General features: G+C 29.8%; 3 protein-coding genes and 1 pseudogene across 3 annotated transcripts; all 4 read left to right on the top strand.

The window, feature by feature from the left end:
• The first annotated feature begins 334 nt into the window (after positions 1-334).
• Positions 335-967, top strand: LOC125832152 (mavicyanin-like). Its single transcript, XM_049511301.1, has 2 exons — positions 335-549; positions 641-967. The coding sequence occupies exons 1-2, from the start codon at positions 375-377 to the stop codon at positions 958-960; spliced, it is 495 nt and encodes a 164-aa protein (XP_049367258.1). The 5' UTR covers positions 335-374; the 3' UTR covers positions 961-967.
• A 1,377-nt stretch (positions 968-2,344) lies between these two features.
• Positions 2,345-6,806, top strand: LOC125832313 (uncharacterized; annotated as a pseudogene).
• Positions 6,807-9,540: 2,734 nt separating this feature from the next.
• Positions 9,541-11,566, top strand: LOC125832138 (uncharacterized). The gene is made up of 3 exons (XM_049511284.1): positions 9,541-10,873; positions 10,964-11,197; positions 11,291-11,566. The coding sequence occupies exons 1-3, from the start codon at positions 9,557-9,559 to the stop codon at positions 11,456-11,458; spliced, it is 1,719 nt and encodes a 572-aa protein (XP_049367241.1). The 5' UTR covers positions 9,541-9,556; the 3' UTR covers positions 11,459-11,566.
• A 2,839-nt stretch (positions 11,567-14,405) lies between these two features.
• LOC125832314 (uncharacterized) lies at positions 14,406-21,478 on the top strand. Its single transcript, XM_049511452.1, has 10 exons — positions 14,406-14,421; positions 16,255-16,404; positions 16,708-16,788; positions 17,077-17,199; positions 17,728-17,805; positions 18,155-18,304; positions 18,468-18,545; positions 18,642-18,764; positions 20,255-20,329; positions 21,384-21,478. Exons 2-10 carry the CDS (start codon positions 16,359-16,361, stop codon positions 21,476-21,478), a joined length of 849 nt encoding a protein of 282 aa, XP_049367409.1. The 5' UTR covers positions 14,406-14,421; positions 16,255-16,358.
• Positions 21,479-25,632: the final 4,154 nt, after the last annotated feature.

Consider the following 25,632-nt stretch of genomic DNA (forward strand, 5'->3'; position numbering starts at 1 on the left):
AACTCATAAAGTTGAAATTCTATGCCTCTACTGTTCTACGAATAACCTAGCTAGCTAGATAATGATCAGGTTAAATTAATTTTAATTTTCAGCTAGAAAAAAAAATGACGTTTGAAAAACAGTAATACCGAGTCAAATGAAGAACTTCCCCTTAAACGTTTTTTTAATAATTATTTTGCTAACTTCCTTCCCCCATTAACTAATTCCACAATGCATGCACCCCAAAATTCTCCCCCAATAACTCAAAAAACATAACTACTTCTCCTTTTTAAACAATCAAATGAGCCATAATTCACATCTCAAACTCACAATTCACAACTAAACCATATACTTTCTACTCCAAAAAAACTTTAAAAAAACTTAAGTCTTCCATCATGACTTCCTCCAAAGCATTTCTATACTTGGTCTTTTTCTCTTCTTTTCATTTCTTCACTGTTTTTTCCACTCAATTTACTGTTGGTGGTGACAAAGGATGGATCATACCTAAAGATGATCAACTATACAATGAATGGGCTGCCAAAAATAGGTTCAAGGTTAACGACACTTTAAGTAAGTAGTCGTATTCATCTCTTCATCGTAAAATTATATTATATTAATATTGTCAGTATATATGAATTAATTTGATCGTGTTTACATGTAGCGTTTGAGTACAAAAAGGACTCGGTGTTGGCTGTGACACAAGAGGAGTACGAGAAGTGCAAGTCGGTGCACCCGATTTATTTTTCGAACAATGGGAACTCCGAATTCAAATTGGATCGACCCGGCCTGTTTTATTTCATTAGTGGAGTATCGGGCCATTGTGAAAGGGGCCTAAAAATGATTGTTAAAGTATTGGAACCAGCAAGCCCACCTAATCAAGTTGCAGATCATACTACTGGGCCTTCTACTAGTGGTGCAGCCCAATTGGCTAATGTGGTTGGGGTGTTGGTGGTTTCATTATTTGGAGCTATTTTTATTTAGTTTATAAATTCTGGATTTTTTTTATTTGTTTTGGTGTTTGGATTATGTTTAGGTAGTGTGATGTTAGGTTGGGGGAGGTGGGGGTGGGGTAGCTAGGTTTTTAGAAATTATTATCATTAATTGTTTGGATCTTACTTGTTATTTTGATTTTTTAAATAATTCGTTTTTATGTAACTTTAGTCTTTCTCTAGTTTTATGTGTGGGAGTTACGATGCAAACAGTGCAATTAATATAAGCAACGTGCAAGCCTTATGGATCTGTAAATTTTTAATTTATAATATAGTATATAATAACATAAAATTATAAAAATATATCAATAGTTTGAAATAATTACAAATATGATTAAGGAAACTCATCTAACATGATTATATAAATATAAATAATCTAATATTTTAACTTTCTAATATTAAAAGAATCATTATTTCTAAAAATATTTTTTTATCATACTATACAATTTACCCCCTAAAAGAAAATAATCAGTAAAACTTACTACTATATTATAATAATAACATCACTCCATCATGAATAAAAATAAAAACTACTTTGAAATAGCTAAATAAACTATGATAATTTTGAGACATATGACAACCATGAAGACCAATGATAGGTGAAAAAACAAAATTTCGCTACGTATTTTTAAAAAATATGTTACATACTAAATAATAAAGATTTTAACACATAATTTGTGTAAGATCCCGCCCGAGGTGACTCCCGACATTCTTTTTAGGTTATCAATTAAAGTCTGGTGCAATAAATAATTATACCATTCACATAACTATTTTTTGTCATTTTTTTGGACAATTTAATAGCATTGATTGATAAATCTTTAATAAATGATAAGTGACTTGTTATAACATATTAAATGCGACATTGGATGTTTAAATTTTTTTAGTATATTATCTATGATCACCATTAAGGTTGATTTACACAAATATCTTTTTGTTAAGTTACTATGAAAATTTTATCTTTATTTTTAAAAATCATGAAAATGTAACTCTTAAACTTTTCTTTAATTTGCTTAAAAGAAAATTTTAAATCGTAGTCTTTAAAAAAAAGTTGTTAAAAAATACAACATATCTTTAACAAAGAAGAAAGTTATTAAATATAAGAAATAATAATGAGGATAAAGAATATGTAACCTGTTCAATTTATGAAACATAATAGGTAAAAATAATTTTGTTGTTGTTTTTCAAAATATTTAATTGAGAATTCATCTCATGATGAAGATCACAAGTTTTTTCTGAATTGAGCAAACGAGGACATAAAATGTGGAGCAAGTCCAACACAAGTGATACCTCATATCGAACACTTAATGCTAGACATAAGGTTCCAGAGGATAACTTACTTTGGATGTCTCATCCAAATTCATTGACTCTAGCAATTAATGTCAGCTAGTTATGCTGCATTTGCACTTGTAATGATCTCATATATAATAGTTTTTGGTTTTCCATTTTCTCTTAAAGGTTTTAAATTTATATTACTCGATCTTATCATTTGCTTATTTGCTTTGATCAGCAGAAGGGAAGGCAACTGCTGTGCAAATACTCAGAACAAATGCTGGCGTCATTTCTTAAAGGATTTCATGGTTAGCGAAGCAGATACTGATGTCAAGGAAGAGGCAAACAAGTTCAGTTTCGTATTTACTTGGCAATGATGATGTTAGGTCACTCTCTTTTCTGTTTGCCTAAAGGAATTCATTGTGAACCTTTTAAGTTCAACAGTGGTACTATTGAATTTCAACAACAGAGAATAGTTTGAACCTTTAAGGGTAACATATATTTCTAGTCCAATTCAGAGACAAGTAATGTGATTATTTTTTTGCTTCTCCAATTTTCTCTCCCTACCAGAATCTTCTACTGTACTTGTTCTCTCGACAAAATTTGTATAATTTGGTTTCTAATAATGGTAGAAGTCCAAAATTTGTATATGATTACCCTAGCTTGTATATAATTATTATGTTGATTATGGGGTATAAAACTGAACCAAACCGCAAATTGAGTCAAACCAAAAAATAAAACTCGACTAATGGTTTGGTTTGACTTGGTTTGATATTGAGAAAAAACCCCGACTATATTTGGGTTGGTTTGGTTTCAACTAAAAAAAACCAACCCGACATTATATATATAATTTTAAAATTTTATTTTATAAGTAAAAATATTTACTTTGATATAATTTTTAAATATTTCTTATACTTTTTCATATTTTTAATCTTTTAATATATTATTTCATGTTTGAAAGTTAGAATTCTTAATGGTCCAATAAAGATTATAGTCCATAGATGTTGGTAATTATAATAAAGCTTAAATCAAAATCAAATTAATACTAATGCAAAAAGAAAATCAATTCAACACTAAGAATGACAATAATATTGAATATTTGTTCTTTAGTTTTACATAGGTTTAGGCAATTAAAATACATAATCTAATTTTAATTTCCTTTACTATTTTGTCATGTAACTAGTACTTATTAAAATTATTTTAGCATGATTTAGTACTCTTAAATTATGATCATTTTCATTATGACTTAATAATTTGCAATAGTTATTTTACGCGATTTCATTATTAATTTTTTGTTGGATATTTTAGTGTCATTAATCATATCATATTTTGTGTTATTTTCTTAAGAAACACCTTACATATTTGTATTTTGGTAGAGGACTAAAGAAATATTTGAAGTACAAGTAAATTATATGTTTGTATAAATACTTTACCGGAAAAACTCGAAAATAAAAAAATCCAAAAAAACCTGAGTTTTATTGGTTTGATTTGGTTTATAAATTTAAAAATCCGATACAAATTATTTGATATGATATTTGAAAAACCTGAACCAACCCGGCCATGTATACCCTTAAATTGTTGATACATTTGATTTGTATACCTTACGAAAAAATTATTTCATTAGTGGAGTTTCGGGCCATTGTGAGAGGGGCCTAAAAATGATTGTTAATGTATTGGAAGTTGGAACCAGCAAACCCATCTGATCAAGTTGCAGATCATACTACTGGGCCTTCTACTAGTGGTGCAGCCCAGTTGGTTAATGTTGTCGGAGTGTTTAAAAGCCTAATATGTTTCCTAATTCCTATGGTAGCTATTTATGAAATTTTCCTTTTATAAAACATTTAAAAAACTAGTAATGTAGAAAAAGACTACATAAAATAAAACTTACTCAAAATGATATAAAAATGGACAAATGACAGAAATTGATTGTTATGTTTTAGGGGCCCAATAATCACACTTTAAAACAGTTTAAGGATAGTAAAATAAAATATATCTCTAAAAATTCAATTATAATTCAGGAATACTTATATCTTATCTTAACTTCTCAATAAATAACTAGAGTATAAGTATGTTTGGTAAAATCAAGATAAAAACATAATGAAAAGGAAACTCTATCCGTAAAAAGAAGTAAATCGATTTATTTATTTTAGATGCGATTAAAGGGTGACAAATAAGTACAGAAAAAAATTAACATGACACGCATGCGAATTAGTTTATGCTTAAAAAACTAATCCTAGTTATGGTTACGAATAAAACTGCTCCTCTTTAATAACGAATAAGGACTATTAATGCACCACGTGAAAGAATATGTACTTTTTTTGTCCCAATTTACAAGTCATGATATGAATCTCAAGAGTTGATTAAATTTTTATTTGATTAATTTTTTCTTATAAATAAGTTGTTAATTATTATAATTTATATTATTTTATATAATTTTTAAATATATAATTTTATTTCAAAAAATTTATATCGGAATCACAATTGAAATTAAAAAGTTTGAATACCGGTATTCATTCAATTGTTTCATAAATTGAAATGGCAGGATTATTATTTCCGAGTCTAAGGTATCATTTGGGTTTTTTTGTCTGTCATCTAAATTCTCTGAATCTTAGTTGGGGCAGGGGTAGGGTTATAAACTAAGATTTTCATTCTTTGTTTTCTCAGGCAACGGCCATGGCTGAACTCTGCCCCAATTCTCAAACAGATGAACAAATTGTTAAAAAACGAAGAATTTCTGATACAAATTCGGACGATCCAACATCCCGATTCCCCGATCATGTTCTCCATTTGATTTTTTCCTATCTTAAATCTCAAGACCTCTTTACTGTCCGCCTTGTTTCCAAGAATTGGCATCGCAACACACCTTCATACTTTCCTCTCGAATTTGAGGAATCAATCTCCTTTTTATACACTATAAATACACCCTTTAACGTGATACAGGAAGCACATAACAAGTTCTTAGAATGGATCCGTTCTTCTCTCGAAACTTGTCAATCTGAGTTAAAAAAGGCGGAGAAAAGGATAATTCGGGTTAAATTTGAGCGTCATGAGAATATCAACGATTTGTTGGAATTGATCAACGAAATTGATTTTCATGAGGTATATTTGAGATTTGGGTGTTTTAATTACTGGATTCCGTTTATTTTTCAGTCGAAATGTCTTAGAGTTGTTCATCTAACTAGAGGTGGAATTGATAAAGATTTGTTTAGTGATGAAACGAATTTTGTTTGTTTGGAAGAAGTAGAATTAGATAGCGTCAATTTAAGTGGAGAAACTCTGTCAAAGTTTATTAGTAAGTGCCCTAATATTAGAGAATTGAAATTGGTGAATTGCTTGTTGTTAAGGTCTGTTGTGCTACCTAAAGTAGATCGTTTGAAGAAGCTTTATGTGCAGTTGGTAGGTTCTTATCCTTCTATTACCGACGTACAAGTTATTGCCCCGAGTTTACAAGTGTTCCATTTTGTTCACTTTACTAGATGCAATGTTGCAGTTAATATGGATATTCGTGCTTGTAGAATGTTGCGGGAATTTCACTTGGAATGTCCCACATTTCCTGTTGGTTTTGATCATGAACACTTCATTTCAGATTTTCCCCATCTTGAGAATCTGAACCTTGGTCCTTGTCAGACATCTAAGCGTGTCAAAATTTCGAGTCCATCACTTAGGAAATTAACTTTAATGTTCACACAACTGTATAATTATAATTATTCAAGGAAAAGTGTTGTTTCAGTTCCAAATTTACGTTCTTTCCAATACGTCGGTAGAACATTTAAATCATCTTTAGCTCCGAGTGAAACTCGAAAGTTGTTGAAGACCATCGGCATTAATTTGATTCCTCATGTTGAGAAGATCAATAGAGCTTGGTTCCTCCAATTGAGAAGTCATCTTACAAAACTCAACAACCGTATTGGATTGGCCTTAACCATCTTTGATCAGGTACATGAACATACTTTAGATCTTTTAACATATCACAGTTATTTCCATTGTACTGACTAGACGTCTTCTTACAATGCATGAATGATGAAGACAAGTTTTTCTGCACTGGGTAAACGAGGGCATAAATTGTGGAGCATATCAATTGGACGAATTCCAACACAAGTGGTACCTCATATCGGACACTTAAAGCTAGACATAAGGTTCAAAGTTCCAGAGGAATCCCATGGGTGCTTGCTGAAATATATAATTGATAACTTACTTTGGATTGTCTCATCCAAATGTATTGATTCTATCAATGCCAACTAGTTTTGCTGCATTTGCACTTGTAATGTTCTCAAACTTATATTTATATTGATTTTCCATTTTCTCTTCAAGGATTTAAATATAATTTTCTCATATCATTTGCTTATTTGCGCAGGGAATCTGCAACGAGTTTCTCATAAGCAGAAGGGAAGACAACTGCTGTGCAGATACCCAGAACAAGTGCTGGCGCCATTTCCTAAAGGATTTCAAGGTTAGGGAGCTAGTTACCAATGAAAAGGAAGAGACAAAGGAGTTCAATTTCATATTTACTTGGCAATTATGAAGTTAGGTCATTCTCTTTTCTGTTGGCCAAATTGAGATACTTTGTAGTAAGACATTTGTGTTTTGAGTAAATGCAAATTATACCATATATTTTGCCTTAAGACATACGTGTTTCGAGTAAATGCAAATTATACCATATATTTTACCTTGCCTAACTTCATGCTTTGCGTGAATAAAAGATCTTTGTTCGAAGGTATAGTCTATCTGAAAAATGAGAAGGATAGACACAACAAGAAGCTCTTTTTGTGCTTGAGATTAAGAAAAATATACTTGTATGTAACGTCCATAAAATATGTATTTAGGCATAGAATAGTTTGTGAATTTCAAGGAAAGAGATTAGTTTGAGCCTTTGAGGATAAGATATATTTCTAGTCCAATTCAGAGACAAAGTAATGTGATTATTTTTCTGTTTCTCCAATTTGCTCTCCCTGTGAAAATCTTCTGGTGTACTTGTCGTCTCGCCATGATAGACACACATTCGCCATGATCAACTTTCTTAAGTTCCAGTTATGCTAGGATATATTAATGTACCCTAGTGAATGCACTTCTTTTTCTTTTTTTTGATGACAAGGAAAACCCACAGCCGCACCCAAACGCACAAGGTAAACCCCCGCTCCAATTGAATGCACTTCTTGAAGTAAATCAGCAACTCCATTAAACATCATTTTGGTTTACTTATAGTAGTGTTGATCTTTTTTAATAGTTGTGAGGAAGCAGAAGAGGATTATGTTTCTATTGAAGATAATTCAACAAGGAAGCCTCTGAATAAAGCTTAGTGAGATTAGGGTAAGGTTCGTTTCTCAAATCTAATTGCACGGTATATTGTTTGCTTGTTTTATTTTTCCTAAAGGCCAAATAACTTGCCCACACCTATCGCAAGTTTCTTTCTATGCGTGAATCAAATTCTTGAATATGACCATTCCAACTGAGGGCTAATCATAGATCTACTATGATTTTTTTTTAATATATTCTTTTATTTTATTTTCGGTTGAGTTTTTGGGAGCTTTATGTTGAGTCACTCCAAGAATAGAATCAGCAGCTCACTCATGATTTAGGAACCAAATGAGGAATCACAAGTCGACGGACTTGAGCATTCTTTCTCATTTTGACACTCTATCTGAGTTTGTTTCATTCACCCTTCAACTCTGTTTTTATGTATCATTTAAACACAAAATACTAATTTTATGATTTCTTTATTTTTATTTATGTTTTTATACTGCAATTTGGCCATTAGTTTTTGTTTTTTTAAAAATAATTAACAAATGAACATTGATTTTTTTTTAAAATAATATATTTTCTTGAAAGTTTTTTTTGTATTTTTGCGTGAAAAATAAATCGATGCATTTGTTTTTCTTTCTTAAAAAAAATCATTGACAACTCGATGAAATATGTCGAGTCCCTAAAAAAAAAGAAGAAATATGTCGAGTTTTAGCATATTGTAGTAGTATTATTAGCAATGAATACGAGTTTTTTTAGTCATACTGAATATGAGTTTTTTTCGTATCGAGATAAATTAAAATTGAAAAAACAAGTATTTGCTTTAAGTTTGTCAGGTATTTTTGATGCAAAAATATTGAGTAAATCTCAATTTTATTTTATTTTTCTAAAAGAAAAAATGATGTTCACTAAATCTCAATACAGAGTATATCTCGTATTTTTAAATTTCGTTACTAAATTAACGGACACACGAATTTTAAATATAAAGCGCAATTGAAGAACATAAATAATTAAAAAAACACAAAAATTAATATATTGTGTTTATGTAACGCAATGTGAATTTTGAGACTTAGAATCAATTTATTTTATTTTAAAATATTTTAAGTGTCTAAATTATATTATCATTTTATATTAATATTTGTTTTACAAAGTTTTTGGCTAAAAACATCCTAAATTATACCCAACTTAAGCTACATCCTTAAAATATCATTCTTAACAAAAAACATCCCCAAGTATTTAAAACTTAACAACTTTCATCCCTCTATTAAAATTTGTCAAAAAATTAGCGAATTCCGCACAAAAAATAAAAAATTTGAGACTCATGTTTGCTGTTAAAAAAACAATGTTAGGACAGTGTGTCTACGAGGAGACATGATTTGCTCTTCTCCTTTACCAACTGAATGAAGTTGGAGCTTAATTTCACACCATCTTCACCTTATAAAGTCAAAATGTCGTTAGATCGATTTTTTTTTAGGTAAATTGATAATTGAGGTAATCAAGATTCAACTCATTTTGATCACTAGTATTCGAGTTTTATTTTCCATTATTAGAAGTAAAAGTCTCCGATCGACACCACTTTTTGTAGATAAAATGAAAAAAAAAAACATTTCCATTGATAATTCTTTAATATCAAATCAAATGAAAAGTAAATAAAAACAAAATTGCTATTAAAAGGAAGACAATGCAAAACGTTATTGCTACAAAAATAATAGTATTATTTTAGATGTATTTAAAATAAACAAAATTGGTTTATTGGGGTGATTTAGGGAGTTTTGTTGAGAGTAGTGTGAATTGTACATGTTTTTGTGAAGAATTTGTTAATATTTTTGATAAATTTTAACAAAATAATAAAAGCTGTCAAATTTTAAATAATTGAGGACGTTTTCTGTTTAGAAAAATAATTTTGATATAGTTTAAGTTGAGGGTATAGTTTAAGAATATTTTTAGCCAAAAACTATCTTTTACATAATTAATAAATATATAAATTTAATTTCGAAATATCATTTACGGTAGTCAAATTTTAATTATGTCGTATAAATAGAGAGTGTGAGTACTTTATTTTGAGTGTAAAATCAAAGGTGATGTATGATTTGGGGGTTTTTCTGTCATCTGATTTCAGTTTCCCAGGCCACGCCATGGCTGAGCTCTGCCCCATTTCTCAAAACGTTAAAGAAATTGCTAAAAAACCAAGAATTTCTGATAGTGATTCCGGCGATCCAACATCCCGATTGCCCGATCATGTTCTCCATTCGATTTTATCCTACCTTAAATCTGAACAACTCTTTCATGCCCGCCTTGTTTCCAAGAATTGGCATCGCAACACACCTTCATACTTCCCTCTCGAATTTGACGAATCCAGTTTCTTTGAAAAAACCCCAACTACACCCGCTGCTGTTATACAAGAATCACATAACAAGTTCTTGGAATGGATCCGTTCTTCTCTCGAAACCTCTCAATCACAGTTAATCAAGGCCGAGAAAAGGGTAATTCGTGTTCAATTTAAGCATCATGAGAATATTAACGATATAATGAAATTGATCAACGGAATTGATTTCCATGAGGTATATTTGAGATTTGGGTGTATTAATTACTCGATTCCCTTTATTTTTCAGTCGAAATGTCTTACAGTTGTTCATCTAACTAGATGTGGAATTCATAAACTATTGTTCAGTGATGAAGCGAATTTTGCTAATTTGGAAGAAGTAGAATTAGATAACGTCCATTTAACTGGAGAAACCCTGTCAATGTTTATTAGCAAGTGCCCTAATATTAGAGAATTGAAATTGGTGAATTGCAAGGCGTTAAGGTCTGTTCTGTTACCCAAAGTAGATCGTTTGAAGAAGCTTTGTGTGCAGTTGGTAGGTTCTTATCCTTCTATTACCGACGTACAAGTTATTGCCCCGAGTTTACAAGTGTTCCATTTTGTTCACTATAATAGCAGCAACCTTGTAGTTAATATGGATATTCGTGCTTGTAAAATGTTGCGGGAATTTCACTTGGAATGTCCCACATTTCCGGTTGGTTTTGATCATGAACACTTCATTTCAGATTTTCCTCATCTTGAGAATCTGATCCTTGGTCCTTGTGAGACATCTAAGCGTGTCAAAATTTCGAGTCCATCACTTAGGAAATTAACCTTAATGTTTACACAACTGTATAATTATAATTATTCAAGGAAAAGTGTTGTTTCAGTTCCAAATTTATGTTCTTTCCAATATGTCGGTAGAACATTTAAATCATCTTTAGCTCCGAGTGGAACTCCAATGTTTCTGAAGACCACAGGCATTTCTTTGGTTCCTCATGTTGAGAAGATCAATAGAGCTTGGTTCCTCCAATTGAGAAGTCATCTTACAAAACTTAGCAACCGTATTGGATTGGCCTTAATCATTCGTGCTCAGGTACATGAGCATCCTTTAGATCTTTTAATATATCACTGTTATTTCCATCATACTGACTACACATCTTCTTACAATGCATGAATAATAAAGACAAGCTTTTCTGAACTGGGCAAACAAGGACATAAATTGTGGAGCATATCAATTGGACGAATTCCAACACAAGTGATTCCTCATATTGAACTTTTAAAGCTAGATATAAGGCTCAATGTTCCACAGGAATCTCATGGATGCTTGCTGAAATACATAATTGACAACTTACTTTGGATGTCTCATCCAAACGCATTGACTCTATCAATGCCAACTAGTTTTGCTGCATTTGCACTTGTAATGTTCTCAAACATAGATTTATATTGGTTTTCCATTTTCTCTTTATGGTTTTAAATGTAAATTCCTCTTATCATTTGCTTATTTGCGCAGGGAATCTGCAACGAGTTTCTCATAAGCAGAAGGGAAGGCAATTGCTGTGCAGATACCCAGAACAAGTGCTGGCGCCATTTCCTGAAGGATTTCATGGTTAGGGAGGCAGTTACCAATGAAAAAGAAGAGCTAAAGAAGTTCAGTTTCGTATTTACTTGGCAATTATGAAGTTAGGTCACTCTCTTTTCTGTTCCCCAAATTGAGATACTTTGCTGTAAGACATGTGTGTTTTGAGTAAAAGCAAATTATACTATATATTTTGCTTTATCTAAGTTCATGCTTTGTGTGAATAAAAGATCTCTGTGCGAAGGTATTGTGTATCTGAAAAATGAGAAGGATAGACACAACAAGCTCTTTTTGTTGCTTGAGATTAAGAAAAATGTACTTGTATGTAACGTCCATAAAATATATACTTCATGATTTAGTCGTAGAATAGTTTGTGAACCTTTTAAGTTCAACAGAGGTACTATTGATGATTTAGGCGCAGAATGGTTTGTGAACTTTTTAAGTTCTACTGTGGTACTATTGATGATTTAGGCGTAGAATAGTTTGTAAACCTTTTAAGTTCAACAGTGGTACTATTGAATTTCAAGGACAGAGATTAGTTTGAGCCTTTGAGGGTAAGATATATTTCTAGTCCAATTCTGAGACAAAGTAATGTCATTATTTTTCTGTTTCTCCAATTTGCTCTCCTTGTGAAAATCTTCTGGTGTGCTTGTCCTCTCGCCATGACAGACAAACACATTTGCCTACGGTGAGCATTGATTTTTATCTGCTTTCTTAAGTTCCAGTTATGCTAAGCAGAAATACCGTCTTGTAATTCCAAATCTAGGATATGTTAATGTACCTCTTGAAGAAAATCAGCAACTCCCCTAGGAGATGGCCGGTAAACATCATTTTGGTGTTGATCATTTTTTATAGTTGTTAGTTGTCAATCCGACTTTGAAGTAGAGGTGGTTAAAGGTGTAGAGGAAGCAGAAGAGGATATGGTTTTACAGAAACAAAGTAATTCAACAAGGAAGCCTCTGAATAAAGCTTAGTGAGGAAGAGTTCATTGCCTTGTATTAGTTTTCGACATTTCTGAAAAAAATACTTCAGACATGGCCTCATTTGCTTTGTCTCTTGTTATTTTGTTGTCATATTATCTTGCAATTCTGCTTCGGAAACATATTGTTTGAGCTGAAGGTGTATTAAAAACAACCTCTCTACCCCATAAAGAAGGTAGTAAGGTTAGCGTACAATCTATCTTCTCCAGAACCCACTTGTGGAATTAGAGAGTAAAGTTCTCACACATACTTATATGTCTTGTTTGTTTTGTGTTTCTGTAAGATTTTAAATTAAAATCCTCTGTATTACAGCATTTGTTAGTAATCTTTAACAAATGGTAAAATACAATCGGTGCCTATAGCTTAATTACATGACGCCTTGATTGGTGTGATTGCATAAAACTTGTGCTAAAAGAATTAAAACTAGGATTGATTAATTATCTTTATTTTTAAGAATTTCACTTTATATGAAAAATAGTGTTTCAAATACAATTTTGAAGTTATATTTGGAATTTGGAAAACACCCAAAACCTTGTTTACACATTTTCCTCTCTATTTTTTTTCATTTTAATTTATTTTGTTTTCGATTTTTTATTTAAAATTTTTGTTTTCATTAACCCTATTTAAATTATATTTCATATTCAAATAATATATTTTAAATTTATATAATAACCAAAACTACCGAAATAATGTGAAGTTAGAATCCCTATATGATTGGAATAGCCCCATATGTAACTCAGTTATATTTTATAGGATATGCCATAGAGAGTTTAGGGTTTTGTTTGAATGATGAGTTCTTCTTCAATCCTCAATCCTCAAAAAGTTGAAGATATTCTTAAAAACACAACAATTTCTCCTACAAAATGGATTGATCCTGCTTTACTATTACCAGATCATATTCTTCATTCCATATTTCCTACCTTAGTTCTGATGACATATATAATGTCCGCCTTGTTAACAAATATTGGCATCGTAACACCCCCCTCATACATCGTTCTTTACTTTGATGAATTCATTTTTCGTCGAAAAATTCGAAGTATATCGTCCCATCACGACTACCTTGAATCCACTATTTATTCTCTCAAAGCTTCTCAAAGTAAGTTGATAAAAGAATATTGGACGTTACATATAACACTGATCAGAATATCGACGAAATAACGAAATTGCTTGACGAATACGATTTTCATGAGGTGTATTTGAGATTAATTTATTCTAATAATTACAACTCTTTGGGGTATATTTTTCAGTCCAAATGTCTTACTATTCTTCATCTAACTAAATGTGGATTTTTTACGGATGTGTTTTGTGGTTTAGAAATAATTCCCTCTTTGCAAGAGTTGAAATTGGAAAACGTCTTGGTAAGTGAATATAATCTATCTAAGTGCCCTTATATTAGAGAATTGAGTTTGGTTAACTGTCCTTGGTTACGTGATATAGTTATACCTAAAGTAGATCGTTTGAAGAAACTTTGTGAAGATGATTGATAATTATAATTCTTATATATATCAACATACAAGTTATTGCCTCCAGTTTACAAGTGTTCCATTTTGTTTTCCGGAGTAATATCAAAGTTGCTGTTGCTCACATGTAGAATGTTGCGGGAATTTTACTTGGATTGTTAGAAATTTCCTATAGGGAATTTTATAGAGAGCATCATTCTTGTATTGGTTCCTCAAGTTTATGTGATGAATAGAGGTTGGTTCCTTAACTTGAGAGTTTTAGCAACTACAATACAATATTGGACTTACGCATTTGTGTATAGAGGTATGTGAATATTCATATTCTTTATAGGGTAGTGTCTGTGTACACTCTATCCTCCTCCAAGTTGTTTTATAGTATTTACTAACGAGTCATTTTCTTACTATGCACCATGAATGGGGAAGACAAGTTATTTTGTGGGCAAATTAAATGCAAGAACTCCAACAAAACCGCTACATCCATATCAAACACTTAATGCTAGAGATGATCGAGCTCAAATTTCAACAGGAATATTTGATGAGATATATTATTGATAATTTACTTTGGATGTCTCATCCAAACTCATTGACTCTATCAGTATCCACTAGTTTTGCTTCACTTGCATATGTAAGTTTTCAATTCCACTATTTCAAATTTCTTATTTATCCGTTCATTTTTGAACGAATGATAAACAATTTAATTTTAACCAGGGAGTAAGCAAGGAATTGTTCGATGGCAGTTGTTGCTCAAGTACTCATGAAATGTGTTTGGCGCCATTTTTAAAAATATTTCGAGGTTAAAGAAGAAGTTATTGATTAAAAAGAGGACATGTTGAAGCTCATTTTCGATCGTATTTACTTGGCGATTCAATAGTTAGGTCTCCACTCCCTGTTTTTGTGCTTTATTTTGCTTTTGTTAGATTATTTTTGGCCCGCACTAATATTATACAATAACTGGAATAATGACCTTTATTATCACTAGTTTTGTTCTCTTCTCTTCCTAAAGTTCTTATTACTCCTTTGTTTCTATTATAGTTGTCAATTATTGACTTGACACACACCTTAAGAATAATAAATAATAGGGGTGATATTATTATAGTACTCTTTGAATATATTAAATTTAATATTTTGAAAAATTTATAAGATATTGAATATTATTTAATAGCATGGGATAAATAGACATAAGAGGATAAATAATCTCTTGATTTTTCAAACTTGAACAAAAATTATTTGACAGAATTATTTTTAGTATAGTGGACAAATAAAAATGAAGGTAACAAATTTCTATGCATTCAAGTACAAAAACATGTTTCATTCTTTAGTAAACAACTAATTAGTTGAGTTGTTCAAATGAAAAGAGGTTTATTAAGAAGTTTTTATTTTATTTTATTATTATTCACATCTTTCACAAATTTGTCTTCACAAATCTAAAAATAAAAATAAAAATTGACACCTTTAAGGAGACTATAGTCTATACATTTGACCAAAAAAGTTAAAAACTTGTGATTTGAAGTAAATCTTCGATGCAAGTTAAGTTCTTCCATTTAATTTTACGTATTTTCCTATGGAAAAAGAAATAGCAAAATTTAATCGCTCCTTGTGTTTGGGTACCCTCAAAGGGTATATTTTGGAGGCAGTGATATATATAATATGTCATGGAAAACAACAAAACGACAAAGATAGTAAAGTAAATTAAGAAAAAATCGATAGAAACTTAGAATGATGATAAACTCAAATTAAAGAGGAATATAATTTGGAACAATCGCATATCATAGAAGTTAAAGTGTATATACTTCTTATATCAGACAAAAAAAAGTTATATTATTCACAAACAAGGGAGGTACTACTATACATCTCAGAACAATTGCACTTTTGGCCCTTTTCTTTAAAAATATTCACATATTTTCAGACTTATTAACTGTTTCATCATTTGATTCCTCATGTATAATATTAAACCTGTATTGTGTACATCTTATTTGTAGATGCTATACAACTAAGAAATCGTCTAAATATAATATATTTCTTACGTAAAAGAGACCTAAAATACATAAATTAATTAATTAAATGTTAAATATGTTGAGTCATTGATCACATATCACAAAGATCAAAATTAAAATTTATCAAGTGTATTGTTCCCACAAAAATTAAGTACTAATTAATAAAAGGGCGAGGTTCTCAAAGTATGAGTGGTCAATCCAATAAATCTTATTGGGCCGTTATGAAATGGTATAAATGTTGTAAAAACATAAAGAAAGTTTCAATTCTTTGGTAAACACAGACAGCCCATATGAAAATGAGAATTTACTCTTTCTATTTTACTCTCAATCTTGCTATCTTTATTTCCATATTCATCTTTAATATTGCTTATGGATCTGCAGGTTCATATTTGTTCTACTTATTATTTTATAGTATTTACAATAACTAATAATCTTAATTTGTTAACATTTTGTTGAATATATAGGTGGAGTATGTGAAAAAGTGGATTGTGTAAAAGGCAAGTGTGTAGAAACTGGAGAATTTCTGGGACTTGGATTCAAATGTGAATGTGATCCTGGTTGGACACAAATGCAACTTGGCCCTCTTGCTTTTCCAGCATGCACTCTTCCCAACTGTGAGTCTCTCTCTTTCTACAACTTTATTCATTTATTTGATCGAACTTTTAAAATCACTTTACAATATAATATATTTGGTGAGAAACTGTTTGTGTTTAATCAGTAAAATTATTTCCCAAAACACTTATTTCTTCCACAAGCTTACTAAACACCTCACCTTTTTTTTATAAAAAAAAAACAAGCACTTTTGGTCTCTCAAAAGTTTGGCCAAACAAACAACATAAAGTAAAATTACTTCAGTCTGATTAATAATCTTAAAATTTAAGTCGTGAAATCAATCAGTAATGCTTTTGAAATTGCAGGTACGCTCGATCTTGGTTGTAAGAGTCATACACCGTCGCCGCATCCGTCTCCTCAAAGCTCACCCTTTAACATTACCGATCGTAATTTTCGTTGTCCCTTTATTTTCTCCCCTTTCATTTTGGTAGTATAATAAATAGTACTAATGATTAACCGTTCAAAATATTTGAAACACGAAAAAAACTATTTTTCTTGTTTGACTTTCAAAATCTTAAATAAAACCGCTCTGATTGGTTCTTATAATGATTATAGTTTTGTTTATTCGCATTTTTTTTTATCGTTAATGAGTAACTTTGTCATATGAGCACTTGAAGGTGTATATATAATACAAAATAAAGTTTATTTATTTTAGCTTTGTTGTTTTGTGACAGCTTGTAGTTTAATATGGTGTGGTGATGGAAAATGTGAAATTAGTGGAATGGGACATTATTGCAAATGTAATGAAGGCTCTTCCCAATACATGAATATGTCTAAGCTACCTTGTCTTGATGAATGTAAGTTTCCTCTTTTAACCCAATCTTTATTTTCAGTAAATTAAAATTTTATATTTTTTAAACACCAATTTGTCAGTTTTTTTTTTGTTTTTTTGAATCAAGCATTTTGATTAATTATTGATCAAATACCAATTTGTCAGTTACTATAGGAAAAATAATTCTTTTAATTAGCATAATAATAAATAAGAGTAAAGAATGTTAATTGGACAATTATGATCAAGAGGCTATTAAGATTCAAGCTTTGCGTTATGATTAGAATTATGATTTTCTTGTACTGAATTCCTTAAATACAAGGATAATTACTAAAGATAAAAATATGCATTTATTATTTTTTTTGCCAATTAATTGGAAATCTCAAGTTGTAACTTGTTAAGCTAGCATTATTTAAAAGTTCAAACCCAAAGAACCTATACAAGGTGAATGGGAAATAACAAAAAGGAGACAGAATTATAACGAAAATTATCATTTCATCTATCATATCAGTCTAATCGATCCACTAAAATAAATAGTCGTTAATTAATTGAACAGGCGTTTACGGAGCAGATTGCAAAGGAGTGGCACTAGAACCCAAGCCGAGCCTTCCACTCCCTCCGTTTCTAGGGCATGGTACGTCAACCTAAAGTTAATTCTTTTGTGATATACAATTATTTGAGTATTAAGTCTATTGGGAATATTCTTGGACCTTTACGCTCTTTATCTCTCTCTCTTGAAAGTCGTGGACTTTTAAATTAACTATAACCTGTTTGGTCAAACTTGTGAGAAGTTAAAAATGCGTATTTTTAGAAACTTATGACGTTTGACCTAGTAGGAAACTTAAGTGCTTTAAGAAAAAAAACAATAGCGCGATAGAAACTTTACCTTCATTTGTACACAAGTTCTAGTATATGACATGATCATTTAGTATTTGGAAAGTAAATTAATGTTGAGAGATTGTGTTATATTGTTTAATGAATAGATGGAGTATGCAAGTTTGTGGATTGTGCCAAAGGAAAGTGCGTAGCAACTGGAGAATTTCTTGGACTGGGATTCGAATGCATTTGTGATCCTGGTTGGAAACAAATTCAACTTGGCCCTATTACTTATCCTGCATGCAATGTCCCCAATTGTGAGTCTCTTTCTATACGTTTGGTACGACATAAGTCAGAAAGTTAAATCTAAGACAATACGACATAGTTATTTATACCAAATCAGTCAAACTATATTAAATGGGCTGAATTGAACGAATAAAAAAAGAATTGATGGGCTAATTTAGGCGCTCTTAATTTCAGGTACGCTCCATTTAGGTTGTGGGAGTCAATCAGCCTTGCCACCACCTTCCTCTCTAGCACCCTTCAATATTTTAGACCGTAATTTCTATTATTCCCTCCCATAGAACGTTTTTTTTAAAAAAAAATAAAATAACAAACTAATACATCAATATTTGATTTTTAATTTTGTGGCAGCTTGCAGTTTAGTATGGTGTAATAATGGAAAATGTGAAGTTAATGGAACTAAACATTACTGCCAATGCAACGAAGGCTCCGAAAATTTGATGGATGTGCCTGAGCTACCATGTTTTGATCAATGTGAGTTCCCTTTTCCAACCCGATTCTCTCTTCTACTTTTTTCGTGTCAAATGTAAACAGTATAATATTACGATAAGAGTTTAAATTTTCGTATGGTATATAATACTAGTAAGACTTTTGTTTTATGGGCTTAGAGATGTTGTAGTATTTTTTTCAGTTTATTTGTACTTTGAAAGATATTATAACTTGCATTAAAAAAAGGGTAATTTTTTTTTTATTTATAAAAAGAATAAGGAAATAAATATTATTTTTTTCAATAGTAAAAATATTTTAGACTTTGAATTAAACTATTCAAATTTGCATATCATTAGATAAAAAATTGGGAAAATTGTATGAAATAACAAACTATTAATTCAAATTAAATGTTATAGCCATAGTTTATTTTATTTGTAATTCGCAGCAAACATCTCATTTTTTTGTCATCTGGTTTGGTATACAATTAGTCATTTTAGGTATACAATTACCCATTCGGTATACAAATGTATAAAATGCGTTTGTGTTTGTATAAAGCGAGAGAAAAATGTATATACAAATACAAATACATATATTTTCGTCCTATACACTTGTAATTATACAAATACAAATCTTATTATACAAATTATAATGTATAAATGAATTTATACAAAACCAAACAATTTGTATAAAATTTGATGTATTCAGCAAATTATACAAATCAAAAGCTCCATAACAAACATAAAATTTGTTATGGAGCGCAATTATGCAAACTCTCTATAACATACAAATATGATTTTTATGGTTGCTATATGTGAAAGTTGCTAAAAAATTTTATGCAACAAGATCTAGGTGTTGTATTACATATACATGGCTAACTTATTAAGTTTAAATAACTTTAATAATAGTATTATTATCAGATTTTTGTTGTAAGCTTAAAAACATTATACCTTGTTAAAAAAATCACACAATAACTTTTTAGATGATAATCAGTTCTGAATAATTTTTTGACCAAATTAATATTTGATGATTGTAATTTTTTAAAATCTTCATCTGAGGTATTAACCTTATTGTTTGGGGAAAAAACAGCACAAAATACATTAATAGAAAGCAAAAAGAAATTTTCTAAACTTTTTCTTTTTGCTTTTCTATAAATGTGTTTGTGTTATTTATTTTTTTCCAATGACGAGGTTATAAACACCTAAGGTGAATTTTTTAGAAAATTATAATTATCAAGTAATAATTTAGCCAAAAGATTATTTAATTACAAATACTAATTTGTTTAGGCTTAATACATGATTTGAATATTTTATTTTGCGTCCTAAATTGATATTAATATAACATGAGTTCATGTAAAATATAAAGTTGAAAGAGCCTTATAATTTCTGAAATATGAAATACTGATTGCAAAAGAATATTTTCACCATGTTATGTAATTAAATTTACATGTACATCTTTATGAAATCTTGCATAAAAGTTTATATATACTATCAATATATATAATTACTAATTAGCTAAAACATTTGTAAATGGCACAGGTGTATTTGGAGCTGATTGTAAAGGAGTCCAGCTGCTTGTTCCAAGCCCTCCACCCCCTCCGCCTCCACGGGACGGTAAGTTAACCTAATCATCTTTCTTAATTTTAGGTGATATAAATATATTTACGAAAAAAAAGATATATTTATAACATTTTTATGGGTGATTACTAGTGATAATCCTAACATATGGTTAAAAATAACTATTTTTTTCTTTTATATTGTATTTGTATTGCGGAGTTTGACATTAACTCCTATCTTATACAAATAATATGTACATAGGTCAGAGGGTTAAGCCTCGCATTCCATATATTCCAAAATCTATGATTTTGTCATGTCATAATTCATAAATATTTGAAAGTCAAATAAAAGTGATTCTGAGTTTAATTAATTTAACTACTATCATTTAATAGCGAGGGAAAAAATGGCTTGGTTCAGATTGGGCATGTGAATAAATGATCTTAAACTTTTGATTTTCACTCGCTTCATGGGCAAATTTTCAAAGCCAAAAATCAAGTAATATCCATGAGGCAAAATTTGTTAAATTTTAAATTTTCCTCATAGGACAAGCGGAGTTGAAAAGTTATGTACAACTCACCTCCAAAGTCATTCTTGTAAATCGCTCATTTTTATTGGTTGATTTACGCAAATATTTTCTTTTTAAGTTACTATCTAGTCTCCCCCTCCCACAGTTTTATAGTTAGTGAGAATGAAGATTTCACAAAACATTAATCTCTCATTTAACATTTTCAAAAAATTGGATCATTACTTAGTATTTCCTCATAAAAATTTTAATTTGCTCAGAGAAATCTTTAATCGGTGGTCTAAAATATAAATAATTGTAAAAGAAATAAAATGATAGTCATTTACTAAACAATTGATCTATCAAGTCTTTATTCTATTGTTTAGCAGTACTCCTTTATGTTAACTAATGAACATTAGGAGAGACCAAAGAGCTTGCAGTGGCTACAAAATTATTGAAAATTCTAACGTGTATACTATGATTAAAGATCTTCATAGACATTTAATTTCATAATAAAAAAAATTATTGACTATTAAAATATTTTTGTGATTAGACTAAATATTAATTTTCTGATGTTAATACATTTTTAAAAAAAATATATGTTGGCAGGATCCAGTGGTGTCCCTAAGGATCCCAATTGCTCGAGGAGTCTTCGTGCTTTCTCTGTTTTGCTGCTATTTACCATCTTCCCTGTTTTAATGTAGATGTTGGTTATCGTAAGGAGTGTTGATATTTAAAGAAGTGAACAAATGAATAAATCACAATTACGACATTACATTTTGAAAAACTTAATTCAAATACATTATTTCAACTCCCTGGTGAGTACAATATATTCATCATAGACTTATTAAAAGTATTACTAAAACTTCATTCGTCCCAAAAAGATTGTCATGATTTGAAATATAAAGGTTAAACTAACTAATTTTGATGTGAATTTGGATATAAAATCTTCAATCTAGGAGTCGATTGCTTAAGTCATATATTTTAGAGAAATATTATATTTTATGTATAAATTTCTTACGATTCACGTAAGATGAAGGTCTTAGCTAGCATGGATAAGGTGAACATAAATAAAGTAAAATATTCTTTCTATTAGTATTTAAAAAGTCAATTTTCTCATTTTTAAAGAAAGTCCGCGTTTTTTAGCCAGTATGATGGTTGGCAGCAACATGTGGTCTGTAGCTATAGACACATCTTGTAGATTGAGAATGTTGTTTGATAAGCACTGCAAGTAAAACTGCAGTTGTTGGAATTTTCTTGTGTGACAACCAATGCTGTGTCTCTCTAAGTGATGCAAACAAATACTGTATCTCTAAATTTCTGCCAAAAGATCACAAAAAAAGAAATTCTATTACTTATTACAAAAAGTAATTATTCAAGCTTATTTCATTTCAAAATAAATGTCAGCTTTATCTACAAACGGTCACGTCTACTAAATTTTATGGTTTTCATCATTTGATACAGAACTCTTTGACCGTAATTTGATAGTTTTCATAAATTATTTATGTCGGCGTTGGTACTTTTTATCAGATTTAAATTAGAATTTTATAAGACAAATTTAATTTATTTTAAATTTTTATCATATTTTTTTAAAAAAAAAGACGTCTTCAATCTCATAACAAGGTCTATATATCTTTGAATCAAAAAAAAATATTTGAAAAGAAAATTAAGAGAAAAATAGATTTGTATTCAAATCTTAACAACAACAATAATATTCATTGAATTCACACTGAGTGGTGTTTAAAAAGGGTAGAGTATATACAGGTCACTAGCTCGAATACGTCAAATCCAAGTAATAGAAAGAAAATGATGATGAAACAAAAAAATAAACATAATAATAAAATAAGAAAAAGTAGTATACAACCGATAAAAAAAGCAATAACAACAACAAAATAGGATGGTAATCGAAACCCAATAAAACAACCTAAGATGGTAGACACCAAAAACAAGAACTACAAGTGTAGGACTAATACCATGACAAGTATTAGCAAGTCTAAATCCTCTCACAAGTAGGACAACACTCTAACCCTACTAACATTGTACCCTAATATGAGATATTCACTCATTTAATCTATCTAGACACATGTCCTCGATAATATAAAATTGTGTCATGTTCTCTCTAATTAATCACCTTTCCTTAATATTTTTTTTATCTTACCTCTACCCCTACGCATACCACCTACAACCAGTGGCCTCTTGCACCTCCTCTCTACTACACACATCCTCTTCACATGGCTTAAATGGCTAAACCATCTCAGTCTAACTTCACTCATCTTGTCCGTCCACTTCCACCTTTTAATTTCCCTCATAACCTCATTTCTAATTTTATTATTCCTATTATGCTCACAACAATATGTATCTTTTGAATTTCGACGGACTCTAAAGACAAGCCTCCATTTCATCCATACCGCCCCAAATTAATAATTTAAATCATTATGACAACCCAAACGTCTACGTAGTCCAGGCAGAATTCCAAAAGAATCCATTAGGCGGCATTCGGCAACCAATGGGAGACCAGGTCTCTTCTAGTTTATATATTGTCCTCTTCTTCACTTAAAAAATTATTTAATAGAAAAAAAAAATAGTACTATTATGTGGTTTTAAAAAGTGAAATTTGGAACATTCTTATCTTCTTCGTAAGAGCTTTATGGAAGTCTCTTATGAACGGGGGTGGCTTCCGCCGCATACAGACGATTTTTTTTTTGAATTTAATGATATGCGGACACTATCGTACCTACAAAGGATAAGAATCATTCTTCCCGCTCCCAAAGGGTAACTACTTTTTTAGGAAACTCTAATATTTTTTTTTAACTCTTTTTTGTTTTCTACCGTCCGACTAATTCAAGTTGAAGATAATGGGAGAGTCAAAATTTTCATCCAAAGGTGTATTGTAGTAAATATACCATCTCAAGAAATTTTTATAACCCTTAATTATTTGATTAAACCTATCAACTTGTATTAAGAGGTGTCAATACTTATATATATATATATTAAACCAAAATTTGATCGCTATATAAAGGCGACCTTTGCGAATCGATAGCTATGAAACTAGTTCTGGCTTGATGACTGCTTTATTTTAACAATCCTTGGATGTGGGTGGCTCGACCCCTTCACATAGGAACTCATTCGAAAGAAAACACTAGATTTTTTTCATAAATTATATATATTTATCTATTTATATGGTGAAAGCTTATTCGTATCAAATATTTATATCAAATTAATTACTAAATATAAGATATATATATATATATATATATATATATATATATATATATATATATATATATATATATAATACTATATATTTTAATTTTCCTTTATTGATTTTGAAAATTAATATTTAAATTTATAATTCCGACTATATATATCAAATATTTATATATATATATATATATATATATATATTATTTTTATTTTATTTTATTTTATTTTATTTTTCTAATATTTATATTAAATTATTTGTTCTTTTTCTTTTTTTAACTTCTTAAATCTTCTAGGCATTTCCATTGGCTTGCCGAAATTTGATTAAGCACAAAAAGCTGCCTAGCTATAATATTTTTTTTAGTATGTAATTCATAATGTGATCTCAATCCAAATAATAGAGATCGGAATATCATGCAATCTGACAATTACTTTTTAGATTTTTTTTAATAATGTATGAACGTGAACAAATACAATGCATGTGTAATATAAGTCATCATTGTGTATGCCTGCAGGCAAAATAATAAAAGTTTACCTCTGTCGTATATGTTAGGATCAAAATAATTAGGTGTCATGCGGAATTTAGCTTAACAAACTTCGAAAGATCTTGAGTAAGAAGGCAAATGAGAAATATATCAAAAGACACAAAGATTTAACGTAGTTCGGTCAACCAACCTAGATACACAAAGGAGAAGAGCAATCTACTATATAAATATGAGAGTGTAAAATATAGATAGAAATAACATCAACTAATATTTCACTCGGAATACAAGGAGGTTCACACAAGTGATAACGTATCACTTGTGTCCCACAAATTCTTCCCCCTAACCAAAACTCTCAAAGCCTTAGGACTACATTGTGAATGTTACTTAAGTTAGAAGGAACGAATCTCTATATATAGAGTCCTAAACATTTTCCTACAAGAAAAGGACTAGCCAAATATGGAGACTTGTGGGTCTATTTGGAAAGTCACTTGGTAATTGGAATTAGTATAATTACTAGTGTAGTAATTACCAGCCTAGTAATTATACAGTCTAGTAATTACACTGACTTGTTTGGTCGCCTCAGTGTAATTACACTATAATTACAAATGTATAGTTTGGATGCCACAGTGTAATTACACATGTTCTATTTGGATGCACAATTGCAATCATAAAATTAAATTAAATTTTAAAAATAAAAATTAATTATTTAAATTTTATACTAGACAAATAAGAAATTTTATAAATGATTTCAAATTAAATATTTAAGATATATATTATTTTTTGAAAATATATTAATTAATAAACATATGTTCTTAATTAATATTATGAAAAATAATTGATTTATATTTTTTCAAATTAATATATTTCAAGTGAATTGATCATAAAAAATTAAACTATGAAGTTTCTACGAACATTGTAAAATGCATGTTTGATAAAAAGATTAATATAGAAAAAAAAATGTCATAAATTATCAAAATGTTTGACGAAAAGATAATCTATCAAGTCTAATTTAAAAATGACTTGCAATGTGAATTCAATATTACTAAAACAAATGAAACTGAAAATATAACATAAATTATAAATTCTAAACAAAAAATTTAACATAATACTCTTATCGCAAATTTCAACATAGCATACATAAATATGATTTATTATTTTATTTTTTTCAAAGA

The sequence above is a fragment of the Solanum verrucosum genome, unplaced genomic scaffold, assembly GCF_900185275.1.
Source record: "Solanum verrucosum unplaced genomic scaffold, falcon-dt-bn FXZP01000009.1, whole genome shotgun sequence".
Classification (NCBI taxonomy): domain Eukaryota; kingdom Viridiplantae; phylum Streptophyta; class Magnoliopsida; order Solanales; family Solanaceae; genus Solanum; species Solanum verrucosum.